Source organism: Euleptes europaea, chromosome 14 (assembly GCF_029931775.1).
Source record: "Euleptes europaea isolate rEulEur1 chromosome 14, rEulEur1.hap1, whole genome shotgun sequence".
Lineage (NCBI taxonomy): Eukaryota > Metazoa > Chordata > Lepidosauria > Squamata > Sphaerodactylidae > Euleptes > Euleptes europaea.
The window spans coordinates 45,401,733-45,422,359 of NC_079325.1; the positions used below are offsets into that span (position 1 = coordinate 45,401,733).

General features: G+C 45.5%; 1 protein-coding gene across 1 annotated transcript in view; it reads left to right on the plus strand.

Moving 5' to 3' along the window:
* Positions 1-20,627, plus strand: part of PAPPA (pappalysin 1) — a 328,178-nt gene that overhangs the window by 107,720 nt on the left and 199,831 nt on the right. The window contains exon 8 of the mRNA XM_056860765.1: positions 15,927-16,055. Coding sequence (XP_056716743.1) covers positions 15,927-16,055 — 129 coding nt within the window. The remainder of the gene's footprint in view (positions 1-15,926; positions 16,056-20,627) is intronic.

The following is a 20,627-nucleotide window of genomic DNA, read 5'->3' on the forward strand; positions in this document are numbered from 1 at the left end:
TCCAGAGAGATGAGTTGCTCGAACTAAAAGCTCTCGCCTCAGAACCTTCTTGTGTGGAGCTTGGTGAAACTGGATTGGTGCTGGGGAGAGGGGTCAGCCAACTGAGTGCTCAGTCAGGCCGCTGAACCAGTCTTTTTTATGATTTATTTATTTACCTTATTTATAGTATACCTTTCTCACTTGGACTCAAGGCGGATTACAGAGTGAGTCAACACAATCAACAGAATGGGAGATTCGATATACCATGCAGTAGGGTTGTAGAACCAACCAGAAGTCTAAAAGCAGAACTGAAGCAAAGCACAAGTATTAATATAGAATCATAGAGTTGGAAGGGATCACCAGGGCCATCAAGTCCAACCCCCTGCACAATGCAGGAAATTCACAATGCAGGAAATTCATATGACACATTAAATGATACAAAAAATTACCCAGTAGGATCCTAGTTGCAGTGAGCTATACACAATAATGTAGACCACAGTCCCTGATAATTTATCCAAGTAACTTTGTGAAACATTTGGTACGGTGAGACTCGATTGCCTGCATAGAAAGGCCCACTGGCAGTCTAGATGGTGCCTTTTGAGAAACAGCCCATCAATAGGGTTGCCATCCTCCAGGTACTAGCTGGAGATCTCCCACTATTACAACTGATCTCCAGACTATAGAGATCAGTTCCCCTGGAGAAAATGGCCACTTTGGCAATGGGACACTATGGCACTGAAGTCCCTCCCTTTTCCAAACCCGCACTCCTCAGGCTCTGCCCCAAAAACCTCCTGCCGGTGGTGAAGAGGGACCTGGAAACCCTTCCCATCAAGCTGCATTGGCTGAAACAAGGCCCTGGAAGCTGGAGGTGCAAGATGCCGGAATCTGGCTCTGCCCCCAAAAACTGCAGGTATTTCCTGGCAACCCTACCTACAGGTTTGAGTCCTAGACTGTAAGCACTGCTTTGACCTCTGTGTCGGCATTTGTTCACAATTAATCAAGGTCAACAGAAAATCTCTGCTGGTACAAGGCAATGTTCTTCAGTCAGTGCTACAGCTGTTTCCAGTGTGAGTCGCAGTTATGAGCCAGCAGCAAAGGGTTGGGGCAGAGCACCCTCCGAGAGGCCCTTCTGACGGCAGCCAAGACAGCCTCTCGCTGACTCGCAGTTGGCTCTGTGCACAGAGGCCTGAGATAACATGAATCCCACTGGGTGAAGAGTCTAATTTCCAGTCTCCATCCTCAAGGGCCGTTTGTTGCTGACATTCATAGCCACAGCTGCCCTGTTATGGCATTCCTTCTCGCTCATCCGTCTCCAGGATCCGTCTGTCTGTCGTCTTGTTTTCGGAAGCCCTGCCAGCCGGAGGGACAGTTGGCTTTCAAACATTTGAATGTGGCTGCCAGACCCACGCATCAAAAAGAAAATTAACAACATACATTTCCACCCCCAAATGAGATGCAGATCTTCACCCTGGTTTTCTGCTTGTGGTGGTGAACGAATTGTCTCGGCTCCTGTAGTGACCCTGAGATCAGTGCCAAGGACACACAAATGTTGGCATGGAAGAGGAAGAGGGACTGGATTTCATAAAGTCCTTAGATGAGGCCTCCTGAATTAGCCCAGTGTCCATCTAGCTCAGAATTACAGCAGCCAAATTCCCCTCTAAAGCTTCTAAATCCAGTATGAAGATGAAGTTTCCACTTAGTTTATCCCCATCTCAGAGGTATACTGCCTCTGAAGTTGGATATTCCATGTAGGTATCATGGCTAACAGACTAGACAGAACGATTCCTGGAGGATGAACCATAACATTTATTTCCAAAAAAACAAAAACAAAACTAACTGAGATACAGAATTCATATCACTCTGTTATAGAATCATAGAATCACAGAGTTGGAATGACTACCAGGGTCATCTAGTCCAACCCCCTGCACAATGCAGGATGCATTCTTGGATGCGCTACAGCAAATCATCCATGTTCCATCAAAAATGTCTTGAATTAGTTTCTTTTCATTTAATTTACACTTTTTTTCTGTGTAGGGTAGCCCCCTGAATGTACATGGAATCTTGCTTCATCTGGTGATGACCCCAGTTTGCTCACTCAGTGACCTTGGGACCATGAAGTCAAGATTGCTGTTTGGAGTGACAAGCTGGGGCTGGTCAATAGGGTTGCCAGGTCTCCCCTTGCCATCGGCAGGAGCTTTGGTGGTGGTGGTGGGGATTTGGATGCACCATGCATGCAATATTATTCCTTATGGGGCAAACCTGGAAGGGACAGGGATGCTCTAGAACGTCCCTCAAAAAAACCTCTATGGAAAACATTGAGTTTTTGGAGGAATGTGCTAGAGAATCCCCGTCAAATCCGGAAGTGAAAGGAATGCTCTAGCATAGTCCTCCAAAAGCCTATAGTTTCCATAGAATTTTTTTGAGGGACATGCTAGAGCATCCTTATAACTTCTGGGTTTACTTCGGAAGGAACATTATTGTGCCACCCTTTAGCTGGCCAGTTTCCCCTGTCAGTCAGCTGAGGGTAGGGTTACCAGGTCCCTCTTTGCCACCAGCGGGAGGTTTTTGGGGCGGACCCTGAGGAGGGAGGGGTTTGGGGAGGGGAGGGACTTCAATGCCATAGAGCCCAATTGCCAAGGTGGCCATTTTCTCAAGGAAAACTGATCTCTATTGGTTGGAGATCAGTTGTAATAGCAGGAGATCTCCTGCTACTACCTGAAGGTTGGCAACCCTAGCTGAGGGGCAGCAGGCAGGCAGGGTTGCCAGGTCCCTCTTCACCACCGCTGGAGGTTTTTGGGGTGGAGCCTGAGGAGGGCAGGGTTTGGGGAAGGCAGGGACTTCAATGCCATAGAGTCCAATTGCCAAAGCAGCCATTTTCTCAAGGGGAACTGATCTCTATCGGTTGGAGATCAGTTGTAATAGCAGGAGATCTCCTGATAGTAACTGGAGGTTGGCAACCCTATGGGCAGGCCTGTAAATTGGCGGGCACCTGGCAACCCTCCCAGTCATGGGAGGAGGATAAATAACTCCTCCTCATTCCCAAATCTCCATCTCAAAGTTATTATGAACTTTCAGGGTGTTGGGTCAGCTTTTTTTCCTCTTTCTCGTGTACTTTTTTTCTCCAGTTAACAGATTCTCAGCTTCTTTTCTGCTTTCCTTGACCCCTGAAGCAGGGGTCCCCAACACCTTTCCTAGTGACCACCAAGTGTTTTTAGGAAGTGGGTGGGGCCAGGTGGGACTTTTGCCCAGCAAGGGTTCTGATTGGCCATTGGAGGTTTGATTGGCTGTGTAATTTTTTTAAAAAATGTTGCTTCAGCAAAAAGCTGCCCCCACAGCAGAAGGATAACATGATAATGTAATAACGCTTTCAGGGCTGGTTCCAAGTCCTATGGCAGCTATTTTGCGGCTACATCCACCATGCTGTGTGAGAATACCAAAGGCGCCCACAGCCTCAAGAAAGTCGGGGACCCTTGTCTTGAAGCATACTCAATCCTCATTAGGCTATGGGGGTGGTCTTCGTAAGTTAAACGAAGTGACAATTTTTATACACGCCAGGGGAGTCTGCTTGGTTCACATAAGAATGCTTTCTTGTCAGGGTGGTACAGGTGAAAAGCCACAGATCAAATAATATCATTTGGTCAGGAAAAAAGTACCACAAGCGGACCTCTTCAGAGATGAAGTGAAGGCATGATGCTGTGCTTCACCTTGTGAGGAACGTTTCTCATTGTGATGTTCCACAGAGTCGTCATGTTGGGTTCTAAATTCGGTGTATGAGAAACAACCGAAATCTCCCAGGAATAGCAAATGCCATATTTTAACTTGATTGAGAGAAGAGACGTATCTGGCAGATATTCGTTACTCAACAGATTTAAAAATAACTTCCTTTCAAAAATGTAGACTGAGTTGCCAAAGGAGGGGGGAAAAACAACATTGTAGAGGTTAAAAATGTTGAGAGGATGTAGAGACATTTTTTACAGTATTATCAGCAGTCCAGTTTGGTGTATCTATGTTTAGGTATCAGTCTGATTCGTTTTTGGACACCTTATACTACAATCCTGTGTGTTACAGGGTACGTAAGTGGGGCATGTACTCCACATGCTAGGAGCCTAGGGTTGCCAGGTCCCTCTTCGCCACCGGCAGGAGGTTTTTGGGGCGGAGCCTGAGGAGGGCAGCATTTGGAGAGGGGAGGGACTTCAATGCCATAGAGTCCAATTGCCAAAGATGCCATTTTCTCCAGGTGAACTCTATCGGCTGGAGATCAGGTGGAATAGCAGGAGATCTCCAATTAGTACCTGGAGGTTGGCAAGCCTATAGGAGCTAGATCTGTGGAGGTTAGGCTGAGAGACTGGGTGATTGGCCCAAGGTCATTCAGTGAGCTTCATGGCCTCCATGTGGGGCCCCTAACGTCATGGAGGAAGGGTTGAGGGGGAAATGATAGTACTCTCACATGGTTTCTCCAATCAAAGCCGTTCCACCCCTGTGCAAGGCAGGTAGAGTTGCCAGCTCCGGGATGGGAAATACCCGCAGATTTGGGGGGTGAAGTCTGAGGTGGGCAGGGTTTGGAAAAGGGAGGGACTTCAATGCCATAGAGCCCAATTGCCAAAGCAGCCATTTTTTCTAGGAGAACTGATCTCTGTCACTTGAGATCAGTTGTAATAGAGGGAGATCTCCAGCCTGGAGGCTGGCAACTTTAAAAGCAGGGGTGACAGTCTTTTCCTTTCCAGGGATAATAACAGTGTGTTTGTGTGTGTGTGTGTGGGGGGGTGCAGTCAACTGGTGAAACTATGCAGGGTAGGGTTGCCAGCTCCAAGTCGGGAAATTTCTGAAGATTTGGAGAGCAGGGTTTGGGGAAGGGGGAGACTTCAGAGGGCTATAATGCTAAGGAGTCCACCTCCAAAGAAGCTATTTTCTCCAGGAGAACAGATCTATAGAGATCAAGAGGTTTTTGGGGTGGAGCCTGAGGGTGGGGTTTGGGGAGGGGAGGGGCTTTAGTGCCATAGAGTCCCATTGCCAAGGCGGCCATTTTCTCCAGGTGAACTGATCTCCATCGGCTGGAAATCAGTTGTAATAGCAGGAGATCTCCAGCTACAACCTGGAGGTTGTATGAAACTATCCCCAAAGGGGAAAATGTACAGCAACGCAACCACTAACAATTATTATATAAGAGTCCACAGTCAAGCATACATATTGGCTTTTATGCATAAATTATTCAATCACATACAGCATGTACAGTGAGGGAAAAAAGTATTTGATCCCCTGCTGAATTTGCCCGTTTGCCCTCTGATGAAGAAATGACCAGTCTATAATTTTAATGGTAGGTCTATTGTAGCTGTGAGAGACAGAATAACAACAGGAAAAACCTCAGAAACCCAGAAGACAAAAGTCAGAGATTGATGTGCATTATAATGACTGAAATAAGTATTTGATCCCTTTGCAAAAGATGACTTAGTACTTGGTGGCAAAACCCTTGTTGGCAATTACAGAGGTCAGACGTTTCTTGTAGGTGGCCACCAGGTATGCACACATCTCAGAAGGTATTTTGTCCCACTCCTCTTTGCAGATCCTCTCCAAGTCAGTAAGATTTCGAGGCTGATGTACAGCTACTCAAACCTTCAGCTCCCTCCACAGATTTTCGATGGGATTAAGGTCTGGAGACTGGCTAGGCAACTCCAGGACCTTAATGTGCTTCTTCTTGAGCCCTCCTTTGTTGCCTTGGCCGTGTGTTTTGGGTCATTGTCATGCTGGAATACCCATCCTCGACCCATTTTCAATGCCCTGGCTGAGGGAAGGAGGTGCTCACCCAGGATTTGATGATACATGGTCTCGTCCATCGTCCCTTCGATGCAGTGAAGGTGTCCTGTCCCCATAGCAGAAAAACACCCCCAAAGCATAATATGTCCCCCTCCATGTTTGACGGTGGGGATGGTGTTCTTGGGGTCGTAGGCAGCATTCCTCCTCCTCCAAACGCGGCGAGTTGAGTTGATGCCAAAGAGCTCGATTTTGGTCTCATCTGACCACAACACTTTCACCCAGTTCTCCTCTGGCTCATTCAGATGTGCATTGGCAAACTGCAGACGGGCCTGTATATGTGCTGTCTTGAGCAAGGGGACCTTGCGGGCTCTGCAAGATCTCAGTCCTGCATGGCGTAGCGTGTTACCAACTGTTTTCATGGTGACTATGGTCCCAGCTGCCCTCAGATCATTGACAAGTTCCCCACGTGTAGTTATGGGCTGCTTCATCACCGTTCTCATGGTCATTGCAACTCCACGAGATGAGATCTTGCATGGAGCCCCAGACCGAGGGAGGTTAACAGGGTTAGGGTTAGGGTTGTCACCTTTTCACCAAGCTGCTTGGCAATAGTCTTGTAGCCCAGTCCAGCCTTGTGCAGGTCTACAATCTTGTCCCTGACATCCTTGGACAGCTCTTTGGTCTTGGTCATGGTGGCTAGTTTGTAATCTGATGGATTGATTGCTTCTGTCGACAGCAGAACCCTAACCCTAACCCTAACCCTAATCTGGCTGCTTGATAGGGGATCAAATACTTATTTCACTTATTATAATGCACATCAATCTCTGACTTTTGTCTTCTGGGTTTCTGGGGGTTTTCCTGTTGTTATTCTGTCTCTCACAGCTACAATAAACCTACCATTAAAATTATGGACTGGTCATTTCTTCGTCAGAGGGCAAACGGGCAAATTTAGCAGAGGATCAAATACTTTTTCCCCTCACTGTAAATATAGTATAGTACAGTTGTCAATCAGTGCAGCCGCACATCCTCCGAAGAGGGGGGAAAAAGGCAACGCCCTAAAAAGTAAAGGAACGAGCACTAAGGTGTGCTTAATTCAAGGTCTTCTGTGGTTAAAGTTCCGTTCTTTAAAGGTGAAATGACGATGATTTATGCTCAAACTGTAACTGAATTCCATAATAAACTGTGATGTGACTCCCCATGAGTAGTAAATCTTGTGCTGGGAGGTTTTTCTTCCTTTCAAAAATGGCAGCGTGGAGGAGAGGGACTTCAATGCAATAGAGTCCAATTGCCAAAGTGGCCATTTTCTCCAGGTGAACTGATCTCTATTGGCTGGAGATCAGTTGTAATAGCAGGAGATCTCCAGCTAGTACCTGGAGGCTGGCAACCCTAGCTTCCGGGGATAAACCCAGAAATGATATGATCGCTGTGCGCACATGCAATCTCCCCAGGTCTCCCCATGTTGCATCTGTTTTGGCGCTGAGTTCAGTGACATTTTCTTCCAAAGAATTTTGTTATAAGATTCCAGCTTCAATCTCTCCTTCTCCACCAGTCTCTTGCTTAATTCTGCCATCCCTGTTTAGACCCCAGCATAAAGTGTGCTTTGTAAATCATCTTCTCTGCCTAGAGCAGAGTGGAAGAAGTCGGTCTGTTGTTTTGCTGTGGCTTATTTAATGAGGCTAGTCGAATATTTGGTGGCAAAAGAGGAAATTGGCTCACCATGGGATTTTTAGTGGGGCAGGGAGAAGGAAAAGGCCGGTGAAAATAGATTTCGTCTGACTCTTAAAAGCATTGTGGAACCACAAGTGACCTCCACATAATCTGAAATGGATTATGTCAAGACACAGAGTAGCTCTCGAGGGAAGCATGATGGAACGTTCCTTCAAGAGAGCCACCTTATTTGACTCTCTCGGTATCTGTGCCTGATGACAGCCCTATTCCACATGTGAGAATGCTTGCACACACACACACCCATGCCTCTGGGGAGCCATTTCCACCCGAGGGGCCAACTGAATCCATATGCGTAATGGATTCATGAGGAGGAATAGTCCCGGGATAACATGGATAGTGTGAAAGAGCCACAAGGCATCCCTTCTGTTTCTAGCTGCTGCTAGGCAGATTTCAAATCTCCAGAATGTCATAATCTACCATTGGGCCTTCCTTTGAGTCACAGACAGGTATTGTGGTCCCTGCCTTCCACTGTTAATATGGGGGGGGGGGGGTTTGCCAGCTCCGGGTTGGGAAATACCTGGAGATTTTTGGGGCGGAACCTGAGGAAGGCAAGGTTTGGGGAGGGGAGAGACTTCAATGCCATAGAGTCCAATTGCTAAAGTGGCCATTTTCTCCAGGTGAACTGATCTCTATCGGCTGGAGATCAGTTGTAATAGCAGGAGATCTCCAGCTAATAACTTGAGGTTGGCAACCCTAGGTGGGGGGGAGCAGGTGAGCTGCCCAAAACTGAACATTATCAGCACTCTGAACTGAGATATGGAGCTATGGAGGATTCCTGGTGTATCAATTTTAAAAGGTCAGAAAATTAGCAACTCTATCTCCTGGGGAAATAATGGATGAGGACAATTTGGGAAACACTCTGAGGTTGCTTAGCTTAAAGGGGGATGCTATCAGATTGTATCATCCCTGTTGTTTGGATCGGGCTACTCAGGGCTTTAAAATGGCCTAACATGGTTTAAAACATACAAATGAATTGGAAGTGCCAGCATTAAAAATGGGCTGATACCATGAATGCCAGAAAGTGTCCAGCAACTCTGCTTTGCTGTTGTAGGACCCAAGCCACCTCTCCTCGAGGGGAAGCATGCCTATGCAGCAGACACGTCTTTTGGTGCTCTTGGCTTTTCACGCCACCATATGTTGTCGTGTCGCATTTACACCTGCGTGAGCACTCTCTCACTGTCTCCCTTTCTCTCTCTGGCCTTGTCCAAACAGCAGAGAGATCTGACGGCAGCTGAAATAACAGGGGAGCGCAGAGCCGCCTGGGTTTTGACGTCTTTCTTTTATTTTCAAAATCCCACCCCTCGTCCCAGTCTCCCCCTTTAAAGTTTAGATTCGGACAAGAATTGTCTTCATTATCTTCAGCTATGCTTCTCATAACATTTTGATATCTCTCTTAAAAAACAACAACAGAGGGGGCAGGAAGTGGTAGGAAAGAAACAGACACTTCCACAGTGAATAGGCAAGGGAGGGGTGGGAAAATGAGGAAGTTCCTGATCTGGCTGTCCTAGAATGACCCTCCCTGCAGGGGCTAAAAAAGAAGTGTTCTGGTACAGCTTTAAAGAGCATTGTGGGATCATAAAGGATTCACGCTGTAAATGCACATCGGTTAAGTTCCTTTTCCGACAAAGACCTAGTTATGCCAATTTGTCTCTGGGCTGAACCCCTTCTGACTGCAGGTGGGGCTATGCATCATTGATCATTGCATTATTCATAAAGTTAGCCTGAAACATGCTAAGAGCATCCTGCAACTAGCAACTCGGGGGTGGCTGGAGAACATCCGCTATTACAACTGATCTCCAGGCAACAGAGATCAGTTCCCCAAGAGAAAATGGCCACTTTGGCAATTGGACTCTATGGCATTGAAGACCCTCCCCTCCAAACTCTACACTCCTCAGGATCCACCCCCAAAATCTCCAGGTATTTCCCAACCCAGAGCTGGCAACCCTATTTATCACCCTGATTACCTGATTAAAGCTTATGTGGAGGGTTGCCAACCTCCAGGTAGTAGCTGGAGATTATTCTGCTATTCCAACTGATCTCCAGCCGATAGAGATCATTTCACCTGGAGAAAATGGCTGCTTTGGCCATTGGACTCTATGGCATTGAAGTCCCTCACCTCCCCAAACCCCGCCCTCATCAGGTTCCACCCCAAAAACCTCCCGCTGGTGGTGAAGAGGGACCTGGCAACACTACTTATGCGACCCAGCTAATGCAGAATTAAAATACCAATAAATGCACACAAACACATGAAGCTGCCTAATACTGAATCAGACCCTTGGTTCATAGAAGTCGGTATTGACCACTCAGACTGGCAACGGCTCCTTTTAACTGGAGATGCCGGGGATTGAACTTGGGAACTTCTGCATACCAAGCAGAGGCTCTACCACTGAGCCACACACCACACCTAATAATCTTCGAATTCATTTCATGAACCACTGGGAAGATTGTAAGAAGGGAACTCCACCAGCATTTTTCATGGCTTCCTCTAATTTCACATTGGGGCCAATGCCTTGAGTCAGAGCTATGCAGCAAAGAAGGCCCTTCCCCAGCAGCCCCTCAGTATGGAAGTTAGGGTGATCACTACCCCTCACTCAGTTCTCAAAAGAATGAAAGTATAAACGTTAAGAATAGCTGCTTCCTCACATGCTGAACTTTCTAAACAGACTCTCTATCTGTCTTAAAGAGGCAGGCAAGTGTTGGGCTGGGCCGAGAAGAGCAAAAGAGTTGGATTATGGGTAGGGCTGCCAGCCTCCAGGTAGTAGCTGGAAATCTCCTGCTATTACAACTGATCTCCAGCCAATAAAGATCAGTTCACCTGGAGAAAATGGCTGCTTTGGCAATTGAACGCTATGGCATTGAAGTCCCTCCCTTCCTCAAACCTCGCCCTCCTCAGGCTCTGCCCCCAAAACCTCCCATCGGTGGTGAAGAGGGACCTGGCAACCCTAATAATGGATATTAACCATGCCCTCTTATCTTTATAGGGTTGCCAGCTCCGGGTTGGGAAATACCCGGAGATTTGGGGGTGAAGCCTGTGGAGGGTGGGGTTTGGAGACGGGAAAGACTACAATGCCATAGAGTCCAACTGCCAAAGCGTCCATTTTCTCCAGGGGAACTGATCTCTGTCGCCTAGAGACCAGTTGTAATAGCGGGAGATCTCCAGCCACCACCTGGAGGTTGGCAACCCTATGGGTGATTCAGTGGTTCTAGAGCAGCAAGACTAGACGGATGCTGTTGCTGTTGTTGTTTTGTTTACTATTTTTTCTACTTACCATTCCCCAAAGCAACTGATACTTATTTTTTTAAAAAAATACAAAAGAGAAATACCAATAAAACCATCACATCAGACTGATCTAAAAAGGAAGGAGTAACAAGAGTTCACAGCCAGGCAGGTTTGTAATTGAAGACATAAAATAAAATTGTTTTTACTGTGGCTAGTGGAATGGTGTCTGGGGCAGAGAGGAATACCATAAAAATGTGGCTGTCGATGGCAACGGGGTTTGAACCCCATTTTTGGGGCATACCTTTTGGCTGTGTGTGTAGCGAGAGGACGTCAACGAGGCCCATTAATTGCTCCAGAAAGGTTAAGGTAGCTAGGTCATGTGGAATGATTAGATGATGGGAATCTATTGAAGAAGTTATGCCAGGAATTCCAGCTGGAATGAGACCAGAAAAGGGGCTCAGGAAAAAGACAGATCAATGGTGCAGAGAAGGATTTGGAAAGACCATGAGCAATAAGAAGGGGAGAGGAGCCTGGTGGGAAGCGGCGGTGGAGAATGGCTTCAAAGAAAATGTCCTCTTCTTTGTGAGAGGAGTTGCTGCAGCATGTTGGCATTTGTGTTCATTGTGGTTGCTTGAGGTTCATAGCAAACAAATGAGTGGAGTTTCCAGTTACTAGAGATGGAGGATATTCTCTTGACTGTCTCCCACAATATGACTACCATAGGATCCATCCAACTTTGATTTCGTCATCTTAGTTTGGGGGTAGGGTTGCCAACCTCCAAGTACTAGCAGATCTCCTGCTAATTACAACGGATCTACAGCCGACAGAGATCAGTTTACCTGGAGAAAATGGCTGCTTTGGCAATTGGACTCTATGGCATTGGAAGTCCCTTCCCTCCCCAAACCACGCCTGCCTCAGGCTCTGCCCCCAAACCCTCCCGCCGGTGGTGAAGAGGGACCTGGCAACCCTATCTGGGGGAGTCTTCATTAGGAAGATGACTGTCTGGACCCGAAGTGAGCTGGGTATGAACATGCAGCCAGTAGCAGATGGAATTATCAGATTGATATTTGCTTGGTTTTTGTTCCTGCCATTGGTACAAGTAGCTCAAGGTGGCATAACCAACTCTCCCCTTCAATGTTTTATCCTCGCAATAACCCACAGAGGTAACTTGGAGAGAGAGAGAGTGACTGGCCCTGTATCACCTAGTGAGCTCCATGACTGTGAAGATTTGAACACGGGTCTCACCCATCCAGTCTTGCCGCTCTAGTACCACTGAATCACACATAGGGTTGCCAGCCTCCAGGTGGTGGCTGGAGATCTCCCACTATTACAACTGATCTCCACGTGACAGAGATCAGTTCCCCTGGAGAAAATGGGCCGTTTTAGCCATTGGACTCTATTGCACTGAAGTCCCTCCCCTCTCCAAACCCCACCCTCATCAGGCTCCACCCCAGGTATTTCCCAACCCAGAGCTGGCAACCCTAATCACACAAGCTTTCAGAAATGCTGCCAGCACTTGTTCACTGTGATTGGGTCAGACAAACGGTGTCTCGAAATTGCAGCATATCAGACTGCAATCATTGTACATTTTAAAACAACCTCAGGTTGTTTGCACAAACAATAACATTAGTAAAGAGCTATTACTTTCAGCCCTGTGGCGCAGAGTGGTAAGCTGCGGTACTGCAGTCCGAGTTCTGCTCACGGACTGAGTTCGATCCCGATGGAAGTCTGTTTCAGGTAGCCGGCTCAAGGTTGACTCAGCCTTCCATCTTTCCGAGGTCGGTCAAATGAGTACCCAGCTTGCTGGGGGTAAAGGGAAGATGACTGGGGAAGGCACTGGCAAACCACCCCATAAACAAAGTCTGCCTAGTAAATGTTGCGATGTGATGTCACCCCATGGGTCAGGAATGACCCGGTGCTTGCACAGGGGACCTTTACTTTTTAATACTTTCAGCAAATATATATATTTAAAAAACATTTCATCTTCTAGAGAGAAATCTCTCTATTATACAGATTACAATGATCCATGCTCTCTGCCCCAGTTTCTTTTTTTATTCTTTTCTTTTTTGTCTGGGAGACAATTTGCGTTTTATTACACTCAGCTCAGCTGCATATCAAATGATTCCTTCTTCTGCAGAAAGAGATGAGAAGGAGATATTCTGGCTTCATATAAAAAATGTAAACACCCACCAGCTGGGAAACTGGCCCTGAAAGTGAGCTATCAACATTTCTATTCCTGTAGGCTTCTAGCACTGGAATCATAATAACACTTTCCTGGGAGTAACCCTACTGAATAAAATGGGGCATACTTCCAAGTAGACCTGATTTGGATTGCTTCGTTACAGCACAATCTGAGTGGTATCATTCGAAGTGCACTGATTTGTAACTCTGTTTAGGATTGGACTGTAAGTACGCCTTATTGAACATAGTGGGACTTCCTTCTGAGGAGATGCATATAGGATTGTGCCGCATGTCTTTCAAAGTAATAATGGTGTAATCCAAGTGCATTCAGTTGGTGCTTTCACATTAGAGTTGCCAACCTCCTGGTAATTGCTGGAGATTTCCTGCTATTACAACTGATCTCCAACCGATAGAGATCAGTTCCCTTGGAGAAAATGGCCGCTTTGGCAATTGGATTCTATCACATTGAAGTTCCCTCCCCAACCACGCCTTCCTCAGGCTCCGCCCCAAAAACCTCCCATCAATGGAGGGACCTGCCAACCCTATGTCACATTCCAAGGTAAAAATCTGTTCAGCTTCCACTATATACCTAATTTTTTTCACAAAGGAAACAAAAGCATAGGGAGCTATGAAGAAATTTCTTAGGTTTTAAGGTACCTAGCATTTATTCTCTGTGTGTATGTGGCATATTATCTAAAAAGTAGGAGTGAGCAAATGTTCTCTTTTTAATATTATATTCTTCTCAAGGCTTTTGATGCATTGGAAGATTTGTCTGAAATTTGAACAGTTTTATACAGCCTTTATCTGTACACTGTATGTCATTTATAGATAATGTATAATGTTATGGATGGTTTACCATTGCACAAACAATACTGGAAAAAAATTAGGTGTGCAGAAGCAGAATATGACACAAAAATAAAGGGTGAAGTTCCATGCAAGGGAAAATTGAATTCAAAATGGTCAAAACAGCAGGGATGAAAAACTCAAAATAATCTATAATACAGTTATGGAATTCAAGCTGTACAAGTTGTGGATTCAACAAGCAGAATGCCCTTGTACTTATATAGAGTAAAACATTGATCTGTCTCTCTCAATAATGTCTACTTTGACTAGCAAATCTTTCCAGGGCCTTGGGCAGAGATTCTTTGAAATTGGAGTTTAAACTGGAGATGTTCTGTAATTCCTCCAATATAGGGGTGTATATTTAAAAAATTGTATTTTTAAAATTTGGGTATATTGGACCTGGAAAATGTCAGTATTCCTGATCTCCAAGTTCCAACAGCAGTATGTTATTTGGATTTGGGAGAGCCAGTGTGTTGTAGTGGTTTGGGAGAGACAGCATGGTGTAGTTGTTAAGAGCAATGGTTTGGAGCAGTGGACTCTGATCTGGAGAACCGGGTTTGATTCTCCACTCCTCCATATGAGTGGCGGATGCTAATCTGGTGAAGTGGGTTGGTTTCCCCACTTCTACACACGAAGCCAGCTGTGTGAACTTGGGCTAGTCACAGCTCTCTTAGAGCTCTCAGCCCCACCTACCTCACAGGGTGTCTGTTGTGGGGAGGGGAAGGGAAGGCAGTTTGATTCTTCCTTAAGTGGTAGAGAAAGTTGGCATGTAAAAACCAACTCTTCTTCTTTTATTCGACAATCCAAATTTATTTGGCTCCATTATAGCCTATGGGGAAGTTATCCAGGGGTATGGGGAGCTATTTTTTAAGCTAGAAACACCAAATTTGGAGCAGAGATGCTGGTGCTTGTCCATAGAAGAATCCCCAAGTTTCAAGAAGATTGGGCCAGGGTGTCCAATTCTATGAGCCTCCAAAGAAGGCACCCCCATCCAACCTCCATCTTGCATGTTGTGCAGGTGGCTCCTGCAACCTCTCACAAGCCTTTTGGATCATGGGAATGACCAGAGTCAGAGTTGCCATGTCAGACGAGAGCAACTGCATGTAGACCTTAAAGGGCTTAAGGATCTTCACAGTAGGGGCGTGCAATAGGCATAGCTGAACTGAAAAGATGGCACCTTTAAACAGTGGCCAGCAAATCCTGATCCTGAAAAAGCCAAATAAATTCGGCTTGTTTCGGGATTGCAGTAAAGATTCACCATAGGCTATAAATAGCCATTTTTTTCGGATTCCTTGTGGGGGAGGGGGGGACATACCAGTATGGGTATTTGGAAAAATTTGAGAATCCAATATACCTGATTGACTCAGCCTTCCATCCTTCCGAGGTCGGTAAAACGAGTACCCAGCTTGCTGGGGGTAAAGGGAAGATGACTGGGGAAGGCACTGACAAACCACCCCGTAAACAAAGTCTGCCTTGGAAACGTCGGGATGTGACGTCACCCCATGGGTCAGGAATGACCTGGTGCTTGCACAGGGGACCTTTACCTTTTTAATATACATGAATCCAAATTTTCCTGATTTTTTTTTGCCCACCCCAACTCTACAGTCTGAGAGATAGTCAACCACTCATCCTGCTATTCTCCAGGTACAAACAATCTAAAATAGAAAAGAAAACACGCACACACACACACATACACAAAAACCAAAATGCCTGGAGATGTTCTGGAATTGCAACTGATCTCCAGACTACAGAGGTCAGTTCCCCTGGTGAAAATTACTTCTTTGGCATTATACCCTACTGAGGTCCTCCCCTCTCCAAACCATGCCATCCCCAGGCTCCACCCTAAAATCTTCAGGCATTTCCCAACCTGGAGTTGGCAACTCTGTCTACCAGTGAGCCATGACCCTCATCTCTGACAGTCCAACAGCCATGTAGTGGCGCCTACTAGGCTTCTAATCAAATCCGTGTTTGGTGCTTGATGTGGGAGAGATAGATGGACAGTAGAGTCTGTGCCCAACAGTCCTAAAGTCTAAATATTTGTTTGGGTTTTTTTTTTTAATGTGAAAGGGAGGTTGTCCAATGCCACCCTTTTTTGCCTTTTCTGTACTCCTGTAGAATTGAATTAGCAACACCGACACTGACTTTGAGAAGTACCAGCCTCTCTTTTTCTGCTTCTTGGCTTTGACGTTGTTGTCCAGCTAATGTATTTGTTTTCCTTGTGTTGCAGAGAGATCAGAGCAGGCAGTTTATACACTTACTGGGTTGCCGTTGTTTCTGGGAGGGAAGAGAGTGAAGCGTCCCCTCCACTTGCTTATGTCCATGAAAGCAGCTACTGTGGTGATGGAATTATCCAAAAGTAAGTATGCAGGGTTTTTTTGCTTAATCTTGGAAAGCTCCTTGGCATATTTTTTCTTTCCTTTGGATATAGCCCGTTTTTCTGAATATAGTCTGACCTCCAGTCCCTTTGTGATTTTTCTCCCTCTGCTGGTTTCCTAGCTCTTCTTGTTCCACTATTGTTTGCCCTAATCCTAGTTTGGAGCCCAAATCACAGTTTGAGTTTCCATATGTACATACAACCCGGGGTTTAGAGCTGCTTGCCTGCTTTTCTTTCCATCTGCTCAGCATTTCCACCTCTCATCATGGCAGTGTCTAAAAGCAGAGGAACAACAGTAGTATATGACTTATCGATGCATACAAGAGCAACGGTTTCTTATTCATCTGCTTTTTTATTTCTGTCAAGGGATTTAGTATTCTGTGTTTTCCTCCTGGTTTTATAGATCTGTTGTGTATCATACACAGCAGTAGTTTTCAACCCAGGAACCTGGACCCTCCATTAGCTTGTGGGCCCCTATGCAGTTGCAATTTGGGAAGGGAGTAAAGAAAGGGCGCCCTGACCTGGATGGCCCAGGCTAGCCTGATCTCGTCAGATCTCAGAAGCTAAGCAGGGTCGGCCCTGGTTAGTATTTGGATGGGAGACCACCAAGGAATACCAGGGTTGCTGTGCAGAGGAAGGCACTGGCAAACCACCTCTGTTAGTCTATTGCCATGAAAACCCCAAAAGGGGTCACCATAAGTCGGCTGCGACTTGACGGCACTTTACACACACACACAAAGAAAGGGCACTACACCCCCTACCTAGTTTAGCATGCGAGAAGAATGATGAAGTGAGATGATTCAGCAGTGGAAAGGATTCGTCCTTGGTTCTGACCCCTGGCTTATCTGCCACTATAACAGAACGTTTCATCTTCCATGGAATCTGGTTACAGTAACTATCAAATATCTGGACCTCAATAAGTAAATCTTAGGGAGACTGTCAGGACAGGTAGTGATTGGTGGGCCAGGTAGATAGGAAGCTATCACAAGCTTATGAGCAACCTGAATATCCCAGACTAGCCAGAGTTTGGAAATGAAGCAGGGTTGGCCATGGTTAGTATTTGAATGGGAGGCCACAAAAGATGACCAGGGTTGCTCTGCTGTGGAAGGCAAAGGCAAACTCACCTCGCCTTGAAAACCCCATGAAGAAAAAGAAGAAGAGATGGTTTTTATACCCCGGTTTTCTCTACCTTTAAGGAGTCTCAAAGCGGCTTACAATCACTTTCCCTTCTCCTCCCCACAACTGACACCTTATGAGGTAGGTGGGGCTCAGAGAGTTCAGAGAGAACTGTGACTGTCCCAAGGTCACCCAGCAGGCTTCATGTGGAGGAGTAGGGAAACACCCAGTTCACCAGATTAGAGTCCGTTGCTCAAGTGGGGGGGAATGGGGAATCAAACCCGGTTCTCCAGATTAAACTCCGCCGCTCTTAACCACTGCACCTTGCTAGAGTTGCCATAAATTGGTTGTGACTTTACAGCACTCAATTATAATGATGAGCTTATGCACAAGCTGCTACCCTATGAGCTTTCCTATAAAGTTAGCTGGGGAGACCCAAATCCATGTGACAACCTATTCAGAGGCAAGATTAACTTTCCAAGAAGCAGGCACCTTAGCAGCTGCCCCAGCTCTTGGTAACATTCCTCCACCTGCCATTTGCTATCTCTGTAAGTCTGACAGCATCCAAATGAGCTTTGTTCCTAGTAAGTGCGTTTAGGATTTCCGCCTTTAAGTCCCATGGCTAGGGTTGCCAGGTCCCTCTTCACCACCGGCAGGAGGTTTTTGGGGTGGAGCCTTAGAAGGGTGGGGTTTAGGGAGGGGAGGGACTTCAATGCCATAGAGTCCAATTGCCAAAGCAGCCATTTTCTCCAGGTGAACTGAGATCCGTTGTAATAGCAGGAGATCTCCAGCTAGTACCTGGAGGTTACAATAAGTGGAAACACCTGTGCCAGAATTAATGCAATTGAAGGAAATGGTGGCACAGAGGCTCAAAGGAGACGAACCACACTGGAATTTGACAAATAAATTATAATAGTATAAAGGCATTAACCTCATGCCAATAACCAAACAACATAAACATCATAGACATCATAACAGCAAATACATAATACCATAACGAAGCCCATAGGCTGGCAGAAGAACAAAAAGCAAAAAAACCCAGGATGGGGGATTCCCACCCGGGAGTGTAGAATCCAAAAATAACGTTCCACAAGTCAAAGCAGGGTCCAAGGAGGAAATGAAATTGGAGAACGTGTGGCTAGTCGTTGGTGCACATTTCAAAAGCTTTCTTCAGCTCCAAAAACAACTTAAATGCAACAAATGCTTTTAGATCCAATTGGGAATAAGCACGTTGTCCATTGACCGTCAGCTGTGAAATTAACAAAAAATTATATACATGTCACAGTAACACTAATTAATTACTACGGAATAAAAATCGGATTTATAGTATAGAAACAATGTTAACATTCTTACCTAGAATAAATGTGTCTATTTTGAATTCAAGTGCGCATGTAATTTCATGAGAGCTGTAAGGGGGGGTGTTATGGGAACACAGGCTTTAAAGAATAGTAAGCCAATCAGCACTAAGGAGGATAGCAAAAGAGGCGGAAAACAATGCCGCCGGAAAACAAGACTCTTAAAGAGAACGATATCCTAATAACAAACTGTAAAACTTCATATAAAGCAGGATCAAACTCGTTGTTGAGCCCGTTAAGTGTAAGGGTTTGGAACGCGTGGATTAGGCATGTACATAATTTTTTGTTAATTTCACAGCTGACGGTCAATGGACAACATGCTTATTCCCAATTGGATCTAAAAGCATTTGTTGCATTTAAGTTGTTTTTGGAGCTGAAGAAAGCTTTTGAAACGTGCACCAATGACTAGCCACACGTTCTCCAATTTCATTTCCTCCTTGGACCCTGCTTTGACTTGTGGAACTTTATTTTTGGATTCTACACTCCCGGGCGGGAGTCCCCCATCCTGGGGCTTTTTGCTTTTTGTTCTTCTGCCACCCTATGGGCTTCGTTATGTTATTATGTATTTGCTGACTATGATGTTTATGTTGTTTGGTTATTGGCATGAGGTTAATGCCTTTATACTATTATAATTTATTTATAATAAACCAACCACCACCCCCGACAGAAAAGAGGAGTAATCAAAACATTAATGGACCGTGCAAGACGGATCTGTGAATCACAGTTTCTCAAGGAAGAAACTAATCATCTAAATCACGCACTGCTAGCAAACAGCTACTCCAAGAATGAAATCAGAAGGGCCATTAAACCAAACAAAAATCAGAAAACTCAGGAAAAACAGTCTCCCATAGGAAAGGTATTCTTGCCATTTATTAAAGGAGTCACTGATAGGATGGAGAAACTTTTGAAAAAACATAACCTACAAACAGTGTTTAAACCCACCAAGAAAATACAACAAATGCTACGATCAGCAAAAGACAAAAGAGACCCCCTCACCTCTGCAGGAGTATATCGTATACCTTGCAGCTGTGGAGAAGTTTACATCGGGACCACAAAACGCAGCATACAAACAAGGATAAAAGAACATGAAAGATACTGCAGACTTGGCCAACCTGAGAAATCAGCAGTGGCTGAACATGGACTGACACAAACAGGACACAGGGTCTTATTCCAAGACACTGAAAGACTGGACAATTCTTCCAACTATTTTGTCAGATTGCACAGAGAAGCCATTGAAATTCATAAACATCAGCACAACTTTAACAGAAAAGAGGAGAGTTTAAGAATGAATAAGGCTTGGCTTCCTGTTCTAAAAAACCTCCAGACTAACAAAGACAACATTCAACAATAGCCATGCAGATTAGCTTTGGATTACACACATTAACAGATCACTTCAGGATACAATGGTTCCATATTAACATACCACACCCTCATTAGCACATTATCTTGATACTTACAGGACAATGATTAGCACATTACTTTTGCAGGACAATACTCAGCTCAAACCCAACCCCTTTCTGACTATATATTACTCTTCCTACACCCTTGACACTGAGAGACACTGTCCTTCAGTGTTACTCCTCTGAAGATGCCTGCACAGTTGCTGGCGAAACGTCAGGAAAGAAAATTCCAAGACCACGGTTACACAGCCCAGATAACCTACAAGAACCTATAATTTATTTGTCAAATTTCAGTCTGACAGCATCCAAATGAGCTTTATTCCTAGTAAGTGTGTTTAGGATTTCCGCCTTTAAGTCCCATGGCTAGGGTTGCCAGGTCCCTCTTCACACCGACAGGAGGTTTTTGGGATGGAGCCTTAGGAGGGTGGGGTTTGAGGAGGGGAGGGACTTCAATGCCATAGAGTCCAATTGCCAAAGCAGCCATTTTCTTTGGGTGAACTGAGATCCGTTGTAATAGCAGGAGATCTCCAGCTAGTACCTGGAGGTTGGCAACCCTACCAATGGCCTTTATTGGGAGCGAGTTAAACTTTCTCATGGGCCATTTATGCAGGGTCAATTTTGATGCTTGCTCAAAGCTCTTTTTTTAAATGCAACCTTCAAAATGCCTATTCTCAGTCCCGATG